The sequence below is a fragment of the Salmo trutta genome, chromosome 1 (assembly GCF_901001165.1).
Source record: "Salmo trutta chromosome 1, fSalTru1.1, whole genome shotgun sequence".
NCBI classification, from domain to species: Eukaryota; Metazoa; Chordata; class Actinopteri; order Salmoniformes; family Salmonidae; genus Salmo; species Salmo trutta.
Window position 1 is genome coordinate 30,780,559 of NC_042957.1, and position 13,702 is coordinate 30,794,260.

Consider the following 13,702-nt stretch of genomic DNA (forward strand, 5'->3'; position numbering starts at 1 on the left):
ACATTTTGGGTTTTCAAATAAAACATAAGTCCCCCCAAAAAGTTTGACCCGTTTGATAAAAGGGCGAGGTAAGTGAAACAAGTTCAGTGTATAATCACATGTTTATTTTATTATTAGTTCTAACAATAATCCAGCTGGTAACTTCTACTACAGTATCCACATAATACAACAGAATGCCTCACTATTTGACCTCTTGGATCAGGATTCTCTAAGTTTGATATCAGGATCTGTGCCAGAAAGTGAATCCATCTCCTGGGAGTCATCTTGTCATAGCTGTGTAATTGAGAAAAGGGTCAGAAGCCAACACCTAGCTATAACCTTGTTTTTGCAATATAGTGCATATAGCAAAGAGAATGTGGTTGGTGACCGTACTAAACATGACCCTGCTCTTTTTCTTCTGTATTGTACAGTGTATTTTATACAAAGAGGTTGAATTCAAATCCTCTTCTCAGTCCTTGCTAGAATTCCAATGGACCCTGAAACAGAACTCTCTAAAGAGACTTTTGCTAAATACATGTATATCTAAATGAGACAAACCGGGATGAATAAATAATAAACTATGTATTGACATAGATCCTGGGAGATGGTATTTCATGTGCACAGAGAAGCAGAACTTTGCCAGATTATGATATTTTTCATTTGGAGGGTAATGTTAAATCACTTCCTCGTACGCTTCACAAACTTTTGGACTTTTTCTAACCAAGCCGTCAGAAGAATACCAGGTAATTTCTGAACTTTTCACTTCTGAATAATTAAATGCTTCTAACTATACTGGATTTGTTTCATGGCTTAACTAAGGTGTATGTCAGCAGAACTTCATTTAATGTATATACTATTGCTAGAAGCATGCCCACCACATGGATTGCCCTGGTTTAAAAAAACACTTGTCATTCAAACATCAGAAATGTCTCCACATTCCTTGCATGTTCATATATGCACACATTGTTCATTCTGAGAGGGATCATATCTTCAGTATGTGTTCTCTGTAAATGTCTGCAGACTCAGTGCTATGAGATGTTACATGGTTCCTTGTTGGCTTCCTCCACCGCAGAGCTACAGACAGCCAGCAGCCTTCATCGTGACCCAGCACCCTCTGCCCAACACGGTCAAAGACTTCTGGAGGCTGGTGTATGACTACGGCTGCACGTCCCTGGTCATGCTCAATGAGATTGACCTAGCGCAGGTAATACCTGACCACTTCCCCCTCCTGCATTCGCCGCTGTGGACCCTGATTCCAAATCGCATTATTGTGCGTTGAGCGAAGGTAGGCTACACGTCATTGCTAAGGTTGTTGTTGTTGTCAATCAGGGCTGTCCTCAGTATTGGCCTGAAGAGGGGATGCTTCGCTACGGTCCTGTCCAAGTTGAATGTATGTCCTGCTCCATGGATTGTGACGTCATCAGCCGTCTCTTCAGAATATGTAACCTCACCAGAGTAAGTGCTCCGCTGTCTTGTTGTTTTTAGTCGCTGCCATCGAGGTTGATGGTTTGATTTGTTATGATGTTATGACGTTCAGAGTCGGAGCCAAAATGGCTGCCGTTGATTATGTATTTTTCTTTGTTCCGCACAGCCTCAGGAGGGCTACCTGATGGTGAGGCAGTTCCAGTACCTGGGCTGGGCCGCCCACAGAGAAGTGCCAGCGTCCAAGCGCTCCTTCCTTAAGCTCATACTGCAAGTGGACAAGTGGCAGGAGGAGTGTGAGGAGGGAGAGGGACGCACCATCATCCACTGCCTGTGAGTGTACACACAAACACACACACCCTCCACCACCACTACCGCCACTACCACCCACACACAAACACCTCCTACATGTATACAAATACAAATCCCATCATCTCTCTCCTATCTGCACCCACCTCTTGTATTTGCCAAGTTTGGCAGTTGTGTAGAATAGCATTAGTCACCCAACCAACCTCCCGTTTCCGCCCTTGTGTTCCTGTGCTGTAGGAACGGAGGCGGGCGCAGTGGCATGTTCTGTGCTATCAGCATCGTGTGTGAGATGATCAAGAGGCAGAATGTGGTGGACGTGTTCCACGCCGTCAAGAGCCTGAGGAACAGCAAGCCCAACATGGTGGACAGCCCGGTAAGACAGGCCAGCAGCTGACTCCAGTTCAGTCAAACTGAGTTTCCCCAACAGACGCATCTCTGACTCATATAGCGCCAGTATATTAGCATAGGCCTACGCCACCTCTCATTTCTGGTGATATTCACTTCTGATATTTTCTGGAGAAATTTGGAACCAAGCCAGCCAATAATATGAAGGTATTAGAGAACAGATAGGAGCACCTCATGTTAGATTTGTTTTGCAGATGGTTTGGGAACAAATTAGAACCAGGTGATATTGACAAAAATATAGAACAATGATAATGTTATGGACCAGGGACAAATGAACAAAAGAGTCTGTCGAGACTATGAAATTAACTGTTGTGGGTAAACACGATTCACACCTCGCCACATCCTTTACAGGAAGATGTAAAGGATGCCTATGCGTATGTCTGCAGCCCTGTGTCAAAGTTACCTGTTAGCTCCTCAATTCACTGCCAGAGAATAGTTAGAAATATCGTATTTTTATGTTAAGCATTGAATACGCCATTCAGTAGTGATTAATCTTGTTATCACCATGTTATTAGTGTATTGTTCATCGTATACGGTTGTACTGTTATCACCATGTTATTAGTGTATTGTTCATCGTATACGGTTGTACTGTTATCACCATGTTATTAGTGTATTGTTCATCGTATACGGTTGTACTGTAGCATTGTGTTTATCGTGTTTTAGCATCACAACGGTTCACACGCGATGTGTTTTCATCTGAACAGGAGCAGTACCGTTTCTGCTACGACCTTGCTCTGGAGTTCATCGAGACATCTTAGCCAAGAAGACGGGACGAAACAGAACTCCGGAACTCGGTAACCATTCCAACACTACAGATTCTTTGGAGGTGGGCATCGTTGACTAAGCCTATACAGACTGCTATAGATGGTTTTTGGATTTTTTTTGAAAACTCTTTAATGTTTCTAATTGTACTGGGAGTATGATGTGAGTGGTTTGTAAATGTCTCCATTGTACTTCGCCGTGTTCAGTGCCAGAGAGACGAGTGTCGGCCACTAGGCCACATTTGCTTCAATGTCTTTCGCATATTTAGTTATTTTTTACGTGCAGCCATTGTAAAAAAAAAAGGGTAACACTAATGCCAAGGTGTTGCATGCTAAAAACTTTTTTAATTTTTTATTTGTTATGTTAGCAGCATTATTGTCAACGAACAATATATATCTATATATAGAAGTCAATCACAAATGTGAAAGAAAAAAATACAGCGCTCTATAAGTGCTGACATGTGACATTGGCTTGGTAATGTTTGTACCGTGGACTGATGGCTGACTCATTTTGTTTTTATTTTGTAGCAAATCTTAATCATAAGCCAAAGACTTATGTAAATATGTCTATATGGATAAAGCACATTGTTTGTATCTATTGTTTACTTGCATTCCTTTTTGAAGGCTAAAAACAATCATCTTCATTCCATGTTTACCTATGCCTTTAAACTGTAAACATTTAACGTCGTTTTTTTGAAAGTATTAAGGTACATTTCAGTAGTGGTATCTTATTTTCAATGTTTTCTTATCTTCTGTGTGATGTTACAGTGGTTCATTTGTGTAAAACATGCTTGTGAATTCTACCCATGCAGATAGAATATCAGAAGGGCAAGTGACGACCATGAAAGAGTTCTATTTTTTTTCTGATGATCTCCTAACCTGTATTGGTATTTTGGAAAAACAAAAGGAACATGGTAGAGAAATAAAATGAATTATAATCAGTATTAGATACAGCTTGTTAAGATGTAAGCCAACACAGCAGAGGCATGTGTTGGGGCAGCCATACTGATTTGGGACATGAGTGGACCTCCTGGAGAAAAGGAAACAAGTCATTATCGTGTGGAGTTCTGTCATGTTTCATATATTATTTTTTTTGTCTGTAATTGTTGGCTTATTGGCTGTAATAAAAAATTTAAATATTTGAATAAAATGTCATTGTGTAAGACATCATTAGTATCATCACAGGGGAGTATGTTTGGTTTAGTCGTATGTATCATACATTGGCCCATAACTGTTCAGCAACTATGCACCTAATGATTATTTTAATCTGGTCACTAGATATTAGACAAAAACAGATATTTTTGTCTGGAGACGTGCTGTTTTTTCGTTTTTTTTTTGGTCAGTTCCCCTTTAATCGAGTGCTTGCAGAAGTGCAAGTCACTAAAGACGTACAAGTGGAATTTTTCTGATTTTATGTTAATCATTGTTATTGTGACTAACATATTGTTGTTCTGTGGCATTAGTCTCAGGCTGGGTTCCCACTGATACAACCTAGCTACTTAGTGAGTTGTGGTTAGTTAGCTGTCTCTGGTTTCCGGAGGCAGAGTGAGGGCTCCTGTAACCTCTGCTGTTGCGCTAGTGACTCATACGTGGATGCTTTTTCTTTCTGTGTCACTGATTCGCGTTGTTCACTGTGCCTGACTATGCTATAGAAAGAGAGCCTTATTACCAAAGGGTGAGCCCTGGCACACAGGTTACTTGGCGTTAACGCACCTCTGGTCAACCTTTTGCTGAGCCATGGAGAAGGTGGCATCTCCTCTGTAGGTTTCCTTCGGTATACTCGTCCGGGTCACCCAGAGATCAAATGAAAAGGATGGCTATGACACTGGATACGTTCACCCGCTCGGTGGAAGCCAAGTCTCTCCCTAGAGTGCTGCAGATGCAATCTGGATATTATTTCCAAGGTAAGACTGAAGACATCATTAGCCCTAACTTTACTCACTGGACTGGCATTTTGGAATAAAAAATGATGGAATGTGAATGCAAATGAAGATTAACGGCTCACAGCGTATGAAGTATTTTAACATACAAATGGTATAAACCAAAGGTGTTTCACGTTACAAAATTCAACATAAAACTGTTGACGAGATTATTATTGGGGCAAATTGTGTGGTAACACTTTGCTTACTTTCATGAATAAGCCTTTAGAAATGCTTCTAAATGTGTATACATTCATTATTCATGCTTATTCATGATTGTTATTAAATGTTACTGGCCTTTACTTATTTTCTGACTTTCTTGGATCCATTACTCCACAAGGAGAATAGACTATCGACTGTTCTTAGATCCATTCAGTGCCACTACACTAGATACATTGAAATTACTTTCTACCAGGTTCTGTGTATGAGCTGTATGGAAGAGAGGGGAGTTTCTCCTGCGGAGAGCTCCTGAAGGTCATTGGGATCAGTGTCACCAGACTCATAGTGGAGCTTCAGTCTGAGGGATCCAAATCCATAACAGTCGATCTATCGCTTGACTACCCAGGTGGGCCCGAAACATCCAAACTGTACCTTGAATGTGAAATCAAATTTTTTTATGGTCAAATGTGTACCTTTATAAAGCATTGTAATGTAGATTGATATATTCTGATTTTAATTTCTTAATAAATGTCTTAATTATTGGCCTTTACCATGTATTGCAGTTTATAGTATACATGTCAATGTCCAAACCTCTCTCTCGGGTTAGAAAGGGACCTTATCAACATGTGGTTTTGTGCATTGTACCAATAAATATAATTTCATATATTGCTTTGCCTGCCTGTACTGTCAGGCCTTTTCAGGATCGTGGCCGACAAGAGGCCATACACCAGTATAAAGGAGATTGTTGACTCAGTGTGTATCAGCCCTGAGTGCCTGGGCCAACCAGAGTTCTACTGTCCTAAGAAGCTACAGCTTCCTGAGGGGACCATCCAGGCAGAGGAGAGCTTCAAACTCACTGCTCTTAGGACAGAGCACGGAGACAGCCATGTTGACTGTGAGGTCACGCGGAAAGACTCCAAGCACATCTTCACTGTGAAGCTCTCGCACACTGGGGAGTTCTATGAGTGTGCCGACGACCAGTTCTACACCCTCGGGGAGCTGGTGGAATGGAAAATACCCAAAGGAAGGAAAAGGACAGTGACTTGGGCCAAGTCTTTGCCGTCAAAGGAGAAGTGCATGTCTGAGTTGCCAGAGGACTACAGTGGAGAGTTGGTTCTCACACCTGTCTACGAGCTTCAGACGGTATCCAAGTGTGAGTCTCAAATGGACCATTAATATTTTCACTTTACATCAAAGTTATGTGGAATAAAAAAGGCTTTAATTGCCTGATTTAAAAAAAGTCACAAAATGTATTTCATGTTTTAATTGAATTTTTCTCATCTCAATGTTAGTTTTCAAGTTAAAGGGAACACACTGCAATATTATAATAACTAATGTTCATGAAAGCTACACTGGTCTTAGGTTGCTTTAGAAGCACAGACACAAAAGTAGTCAATGTTTTGATGTATAGTCATCATGATGTTCAGGCAATCACGATGCATTGCTACTTTTTAGAAAAAGCACAAAAGAAAACTTTATTCAAAGCTTCAGTTAAACGGATTTACTAATGTCAAACCTTTGGCGAGCAATTCAATGACTCACAAAATATGTATAAATACTGCATTATGTATATATTTTTGGAAAAACACTTGAATCAGGATTCTTGTTGAAACATTTATTACAGAAAAGTAGCCTATCATAGCTTATGCTTGCATACCAAACAAAAATAATACATTTTTTGTTCACAGTTGGGAAGAATGTTGTTTTCATTCCATCCACCCTGGATGTTGAGGTTTTGGACGTTACAGAGGAGTGTGACGGTGCCTGTTTCATGCAGCCTTTGTCCTTCCGTGATGTCTTTGCCAAGCCCAGAGAGTTCTTCCCCTTCAAAGCAGAAGTCATCAAGCCACCATCACAAGTTCAGGAGGAATTGGGTTTCCTGAAATCCTCTAAGCAGGTAATTGTCCACAGTGCCTACCAGGCGAAGAGAATCCTAGCATCTGAGATTCGCAGCGAGGCCCAGAGACGCTTCCTCATCCCAGTGTCTTACAATGGCAGATTCAAGCGCAGGCCCCGGACATTTCCCACAGCGTATGACCTGGAGGTGGCCAAGAGTAACATGGAGCAGCTGCACGTAGTGGCCACCAGGGCCTTTGAGACCCACTACGAGGGGCTGTCCTCGGTGCTGGTGGGAGACCAGTACCTGGTCCACAAGATGGAGACCAGCGAGGTGATCTACGGAGACAAGAGGAAGACGGTGGAGGCCCTGGCCTGTGAGAAGATGGTGGGGAAGAAGCACGAGGCCGTGTTGATCCCCATGTGTCTGGACGGGGGTTTTGTGGAGGTGGTCCACGACAAGAAGCAGTACATGCTCTCAGACATCTGCCACAGGTTCGCCCTGCCCTTCAACGTCAAGGTGTCCATGAGGGACCTCTCAGTGAAGGAGGACCTCTTGGCTGGGGCCACAGGGCTGCAGCTGGAGGAGGAGATCACTGACCCCTACCTTATTGTTTCCACCCCGGACCTAGCCCAGTGTTGGGAGGTGCCTGTCAACCGCACCAACATGGCCCTGCAGCTTCTGGAGCGGTGGAATGGCCCAAAGCTGACCCAGGGCGAGGCCGTCCGCTCAGCTGTAGAGGAGATAGGAGAGAACTGCTACTTCACCCTGAGGAGGTATGCCAATGCCAGCGTGCTGCCTCCCCCTCGACCACCCAAGAGACCCCAAAAGCACTCAGAAGATACAGCGAAACTGCCGCCTCCCAGGCCAAAGAAGTCAGAGGTGAGTCGGTCATCCATTGTATTTTATGCCTTAATAAACAATAACAACAACAATAGCTATCAGATGTATTTTAACGAAAAGTTATATTCAATCGATTACAGTACTAATTCTTTGTTTTGGTCTGTGTTATTATATTGAAGAGCCCACATACAGCCAATACAGCCAAACCCGCAGTGCCTACCTCTAGAGCATCTAGCTGTGCAGAACAGAACCCCACTCCACCAAGAAATGAAACTTCCAACACAAGTCTGGTCACAGTGCCTGATTCAGGCCCACAAAAAGGTTTGTCTATGTTTCTATATTCTATCAGAATAGTTTTGTTGAATATTCAACATGCTTGATGGATAGTGGTAAGCAAAATTGCAGCAGACTCATTTTGCTACTTAACTTAATTATCAGCTGTCAAAATAAATACTTTCTAGATTTTGGAACGCAACCTACAACTAATATTATAAACTGGGTGGTTCGAGCCCTGAATGCTGATTGGCTAACATCCATGGCATATCAGACTGTAAACTGTACCATGGGTATGACCCAGAAATAATTTTTACTGCGCTAATTACATTGGTAACCAGTTTATAATAGCAATAAGGCACTTCGTGCCTAAGAACAGTCCTTAGCCATGGTATATTAGCATTATACCACACCTCCTCTGGCCTTATTGCTTAATCAATCTCTATGTCAAAAGCTTGACTTTGATTCTCATGCCTTGTTGTGTTTGTGTTCTCTCCTCAGCCACCGGTGAAGAAAACAGTCCTCAGCACAAGACAATTAAACAGGATGATGATGGCACTAATGATTATGAATACATTGATGAGGATGAACTTGCCAGCATCAGGAGAAAATTGAATGACCAAAGTACTCACAGCAAGAGAAAAACAATAAGCACATTTGCCATGCAGACTGCGAAACAGGTTTAGGAAATAAGAGAATCAATGGATATCTTTAGGATGGAATAGAATCAATGGATATGATGAATATCTGATACATATCCAAGCTTAATGTTTGAGTGTGAAGATCAAAGAACATTTTGGCATGTGATATATAATGTTCAAATTTCAAGCAACATTTATTTATCTTTGTTATTATGCACTTTATACTGAGCCACTCTTCCATCTAAATGTATTATTATAGTCATATAATAAATACATTGTTTGTACATTAATCAACAAGGACTTTTGTCTACTGTGGAAAAGGAATAATGGCAAACACAGGAAGTGTAAATAGCACTGTGTGAGTTTTATTCATTGGACTTATGTGCTGAAGCCTGTGCAGCTGCTGGCCATCTCTGTCAGAACGGAGACGAAGGTGGAAACAGCGAATTTAGGGTCCAGGATCAGATTCTGTAGGAGCTCCCGGCCCTTCTCTCGAGCCTTGTCAGAGCACATGGCTGAGCGCCACATCTTAACCGGAGCGCCCACTGTCACAAGGTGAACAACAACTGGTTAAGAAAATGTGATCAAGTAACCTGATGCAACTGAATTGGTACTGTAGATCTCTCAATTTCAATACACTTCATACATGTCACCACTAGAGGGAGACTATAGACTTTATTTTATCACTGACTGGTGTCTATCGTCTCAATTTCACTCTGAAATGTTCCTTTACTTTTCATTCAAAGAATAATAAAATATATTTTTTAACATCCGTCTCGGGGGACTAAAAGTAAAAGTACTCACAAAGAATCGTGTTCATCCTGGCCATCCAGCCAAAGACATAGAGGGTGTGGTTCTCCTCTGTGCTTAGGTCAGCTATGTTAGGAGCGCTATCCCCCTCCTGAAGCACCCTGCTGGGCAGAGGCCTCATGAAAAGCACAGAGTTATTCAGGCTGGACTGGAAGTACGCAGCTGCCACGTAATCTGCAGCGTTCAGCCAGCTTTTGGCGAATGCAACCTCTGGGCTGGAATAGTAGCTCATCCTGTAACAAAGATCAAAGGTGTGATTACAAGGACTAAATTGGGACTCAAAAGATTGAATCAATAATATTTTTAATGAATAATAATCAATAATTAAGGTAAAAGCTGATTGAAGGACAGACTCCCATATTTAATTGAAACTCAACATTGTGTCAGAGTACCAGAGTACCAAAAATGAAGACAAATGGTGATGACCTGTATCACTTAATGTTTCTACTCACTTTGCCTTGCAGCTGGATGAGGCAGTACTCAAAGAGAGCGTTTCACCTGCCCAAAAGGCACCTAGAATCTGGTCCCTTTTCTCAAAGTCCGAAATCTCAGATGCGCTAACATCTTTCAGGGTCTAGAATGGAAAGGTAGCATATTATAAACCAAGAACAACAAATAATTATATGCATTCACCAATGGGTCACATATGAACAGTGACTTAAGGGCTCGATTCAATCAGATCCGCATAGCGGTTGTTTTGGCGGTATCGGAGGTGGAACTGCGGTGCAGCTGTCAGATCCACAAGTGGCTCCTTGTTATACTTAAAGCGGACATTGCTATTTACAAGTTGGAACACTGGAATGTGAGACCTAATCTACACCTCGATTAGGGTGATAGAAGTCATTATTTTGTTGAATGATTGTTCAATTTAAGCGTAATTCTTTCCATACGGCCTACACCTTCGCGTTCTGAAAGCGAGTTGGACGGGTGTGGCTTCATGATCACAAGAGCAGCTGCTCACCGATCTGACAGCTCCAACATAGTTACACTTCTGACAACTGCCAAAACATCCACTACACGGGTGTCTGCTATCGACGATTGATCTGATTGAGTCTAGGCCTCACTCAACTAAATTAACAAACCGGTTTTATCTCCTAGGACAAGAAGGAAAATGCTTCCCATGGGGAAGAAGGAGGTTCATTGAATAGCTTACCTGGAAGAATTCTTCCCATTTGGCCATGAGGTCTGGGTACTTAGCAGAGCAGTCTGTGTAAGAGGTGCAGTAGTCTTCAGCTGCCTCAGCTGGTGCCTGTACCTGGACCTGAATGAGACCATCTCCAATCAGGCCTTTCTGCACAGCAGCCAGGAACGGGATCACTGAGAGGTAGTAGTTCACACCTGGGGAGGGAGAGAAGGAGCGAGAGAGAGTTTACTAATGGTCTGTTATTGAAGTGTAGGGCTACACACATGGCCTGCATGGTTGAATGTGTCACAGTGCTTACATGCCCACCAGCTATTAGCGGAAATGCACATGGGATTTCCTTCCTGTCCACATGTTGTAGCGCCAGTGGGGTCAACAAACCGCCCTACGGGAACAGAATCGCATTCAGTCACATCACTTTCCCCATGAAATCCTTTGATAAACCATCTGATCGAGACAACTGAGAAACGTAGTCAACATTATTGTGTACTACAGTTATCACAAAACAATGTGCACATATTCGACTTAAGCTACCTAATTAAGACCCGACATACCTGATCTGAGTTTCCAGGACAGCTGCAGAGGCAGGCCCCACAACGGGCTGGCACTGTCATTGGTTCCCATGGAGGCCATAAACTTGTCAGTGGAGCCCACCAGTATCCTATACAGACTCATCCTCTGCAGGGGGTTCCAGGGGTTGATTGTGACCACGTTGTCCGCCTGAGGCAGGTCGGACAGCTGGCTGGGTGCCTGGTCCCAGAGGATGGGGAGGCCATTTTCAGTGAGCACTGCTGCGTTGGCCCACAGGGCAATTAGCTGAAGCAGGGAGAGGGTCCAGATACACTGCATGCTGGCTACACCTGGATAAGTAACAGTTCCCCCTTTTTGTACTGGAGTGGTCAGTGCACTTTGGCCTCACAACATCGCATGATAGAGAAGGGGTATCGGGGGTAAATCCACTGTGAACAGTACTTATCATGCCATTTTTTGTCCACTCAGCACTTTTGAAGAGCTATTGGACAAAGGTCAGACAAACAACCAAAACAGTTGTGTCAGCCCTCAGCAAACATGATCTATAGGGAAGGCAAAGGCTTCAGGCATTGATCAGTGATTTCATAATTCGAAAAGAGCATGTCTATTCTCCCCTGTGATTCCTGTTTGTTGATGCTTATCTACAATGTTTTCCTGAGTCAAACTCTGTCCTGCATGTGGGCTTGGGGTTCCCAGAGTTTGCTGCTGTTATATGTGTGTGCAGCATAAAATTACAATAAACTTATAAAGAGGGTCCAGATACACTGCATGCTGTGTACTTTACTAACTGCACACCTGGATAAGTAACAGTTCCCCCTTTTTGTACGGGAGTGGCCAGTGCACTTTGGCCTCACAATGTCACGCGATAGAGAAGGGGTATCAGGAGGCTGGTAAATCCACTGTAAACATTACTTCTTATAATGCATTTTTTTTGTCCATTCAACACTTTTGAAGAGCCATTGGACAGAATTCAGAGAAATAACCAATACTCATAGACGGACAGTTACATCAGCATACATGGTCTATAGAGATGGCTTCAGGCATTGATCAGTGATTTTGTAACGTCCGTCGTTAGGAATGGACCAAGGTGCAGCGGGATTGTGGACACTCATGTTTATTTAAATAAAAAACACGTAAAGCGTCCACTTGAAAAAACAATAAACAGAACTTACGACAGCAACAGACTTGCAGGCTCCTACAACGCAGTGCAAGGACAACCACCCACAACCCCCCAAAAAAACACACACACCTATATAGGACTTCCAATCAAAGGCAACTCAACACACCTGCCTTCAATTGGAAGTCCCAATCACCAACACAAACATTCACACACACAAAACTGCTACGTCCTGACCCCAAAACTAATACAATAGCTCCATCTGCTGGTCAGGACGTGACAGTACCCCCCCCTCAAGGTGCAGACCCCGGGATGCACCTACCAACAGAAAACACACACAAAAAAAATAAATCCCCAACAAAAACCCATTAAACAATAACCCCTAAACAATAAGAGAGGGAAGGGAGGGTGGCTGCCGTCAACGACGGCACTGTGCTACACCCTCCCTCCCCAACCCACCTATCCTGGAGGTGGCTCAGGTGCAGGACGTGGACCTCGCTCCACCTTCGGCGTCGCCCACTTCGGTGGCGCCGCTAGCTGTGCCGGGCAGACGGGCCACTCGGGCTGACCCTGGCAGACGGACCACTCGGGCTGGGCCGGAGGACATGCAGGGCACCCTGGCAGATCCGGGCAGGGAAGCAGCTCTGGCAGATCCGGCCAGTCGGGCCACTCTGGCAGACCCGGGCAGTCGGGCCACTCTGGCAGACCCGGGCAGTCGGGCCACTCTGGCATCTCCGGGCAGTCGGGCCACTCTGGCATCTCCTGACTGGCAGGCAGCTCTGGCGACTCCTGACTGGCAGGCAGCTCTGGCGACTTCTGACTGGCAGGCAGCTCTGGCGACTCCTGACTGGCAGGCAGCTCTGTTGACTCCTGACTGGCAGGCAGCTCTGGCGACTCCTGACTGGCGAGGCTGGGCTGACACACTAGACGCCTGATGCGTGGGGCTGGTACTGGACGTGCCAGCCTGGAGACACGCACCTCCATGCTAGTGCGTATGGCGGGAAACACCGGACCGTAGAGGCGCACTGGCGGTCTTGAGCGCAGGGTTGGCATCACCCCTTCCGGCTCGATGCCTACTTCGCCCTGGCACATGCGGGGCGCTGGTACTGTGCCTACCGGCCTGAAAATCCCAGGCCTCACCACAGCCCCAACCCCAAAGCACGGGATCTGTCCAGTCTGCCCTACAAGGGTACGGGGAGCTGGCCTGGGGCTCCAATCTCGCCCCGCCAAACAGCCCTTGTGACCCCCCCAAAAAATTATTGGGGCTGCCTCTCGGGTTCCCTTAGCTCCCTTAACTTGTCCTCCCAGAATCGTCTTTCGTCCTGCCATGTCCATTCATCCACCCTGTTCTCCTGTGGCTTCCTCCTCTTCCGCTGCTTGGTCCTTTGGTGGTGGGTGGTTCTGTAACGTCCGTCGTTAGGAATGGACCAAGGCGGAGCGGCATTGTGGACACTCATGTTTATTTAAATAAAAAACACGTAAAGCATCCACTTGAAAAAACAATAAACAGAACTTACGACAGCAACAGACTTGCAGGCTCCTACAACGCAGTGCA

The 13,702-nt window shown here is 44.4% G+C and overlaps 3 protein-coding genes across 14 annotated transcripts in view; 2 read left to right on the forward strand and 1 right to left on the reverse strand.

The window, feature by feature from the left end:
• ptprk (protein tyrosine phosphatase receptor type K) overlaps nucleotides 1–4,026 on the forward strand; it is a 148,697-nt gene extending 144,671 nt beyond the window's left edge. For 9 of the 12 annotated variants that reach the window (XM_029752914.1, XM_029752948.1, XM_029752923.1 and 6 more), the window contains 5 exons: nucleotides 1,052–1,183; nucleotides 1,309–1,434; nucleotides 1,571–1,734; nucleotides 1,948–2,083; nucleotides 2,820–4,026. In XM_029752914.1, coding sequence (XP_029608774.1) covers nucleotides 1,052–1,183; nucleotides 1,309–1,434; nucleotides 1,571–1,734; nucleotides 1,948–2,083; nucleotides 2,820–2,873 — 612 coding nt within the window. In that variant the 3' untranslated portion in view covers nucleotides 2,874–4,026. The remainder of the gene's footprint in view (nucleotides 1–1,051; nucleotides 1,184–1,308; nucleotides 1,435–1,570; nucleotides 1,735–1,947; nucleotides 2,084–2,819) is intronic. The other 3 variants (XM_029752993.1, XM_029753001.1, XM_029753011.1) reach the window with 1 other exon arrangement.
• A 452-nt stretch (nucleotides 4,027–4,478) lies between these two features.
• LOC115193890 (protein THEMIS-like) lies at nucleotides 4,479–8,075 on the forward strand. The gene is made up of 5 exons (XM_029753024.1): nucleotides 4,479–4,780; nucleotides 5,211–5,360; nucleotides 5,646–6,107; nucleotides 6,643–7,673; nucleotides 7,814–8,075. Exons 1-5 carry the CDS (start codon nucleotides 4,681–4,683, stop codon nucleotides 8,012–8,014), a joined length of 1,944 nt encoding a protein of 647 aa, XP_029608884.1. The 5' UTR covers nucleotides 4,479–4,680; the 3' UTR covers nucleotides 8,015–8,075.
• An 816-nt stretch (nucleotides 8,076–8,891) lies between these two features.
• LOC115193896 (protein LEG1 homolog) lies at nucleotides 8,892–11,402 on the reverse strand. Its single transcript, XM_029753034.1, has 6 exons — nucleotides 11,054–11,402; nucleotides 10,801–10,884; nucleotides 10,512–10,696; nucleotides 9,811–9,932; nucleotides 9,353–9,591; nucleotides 8,892–9,093 (listed from the first exon to the last, which is right to left on the reverse strand). The coding sequence occupies exons 1-6, from the start codon at nucleotides 11,346–11,348 to the stop codon at nucleotides 8,927–8,929; spliced, it is 1,092 nt and encodes a 363-aa protein (XP_029608894.1). The 5' UTR covers nucleotides 11,349–11,402; the 3' UTR covers nucleotides 8,892–8,926.
• Between the last annotated feature and the right edge of the window lie 2,300 nt (nucleotides 11,403–13,702).

What these genes read in the sequence shown, in the direction of transcription:
- LOC115193896 (XM_029753034.1), bottom strand. Translation starts at nt 11,348, where the DNA reads ATGCAGTGTATCTGGACCCTCTCCCTGCTTCAGCTAATTGCCCTGTGG. An exon ending in GTCCTGGAAACTCAGATCAG is followed by an intron (nt 10,885 to 11,053) that starts GTATGTCGGGTC and finishes CTGTTCCCGTAG; the next exon opens with GGCGGTTTGTTGACCCCACT. An exon ending in CAGGATGAACACGATTCTTT is followed by an intron (nt 9,094 to 9,352) that starts GTGAGTACTTTT and finishes ACCTTGTGACAG; the next exon opens with TGGGCGCTCCGGTTAAGATG.
- LOC115193890 (XM_029753024.1), top strand. Translation starts at nt 4,681, where the DNA reads ATGAAAAGGATGGCTATGACACTGGATACGTTCACCCGCTCGGTGGAA. An exon ending in TCTATCGCTTGACTACCCAG is followed by an intron (nt 5,361 to 5,645) that starts GTGGGCCCGAAA and finishes CTGTACTGTCAG; the next exon opens with GCCTTTTCAGGATCGTGGCC. An exon ending in CCAGGCCAAAGAAGTCAGAG is followed by an intron (nt 7,674 to 7,813) that starts GTGAGTCGGTCA and finishes ATTATATTGAAG; the next exon opens with AGCCCACATACAGCCAATAC.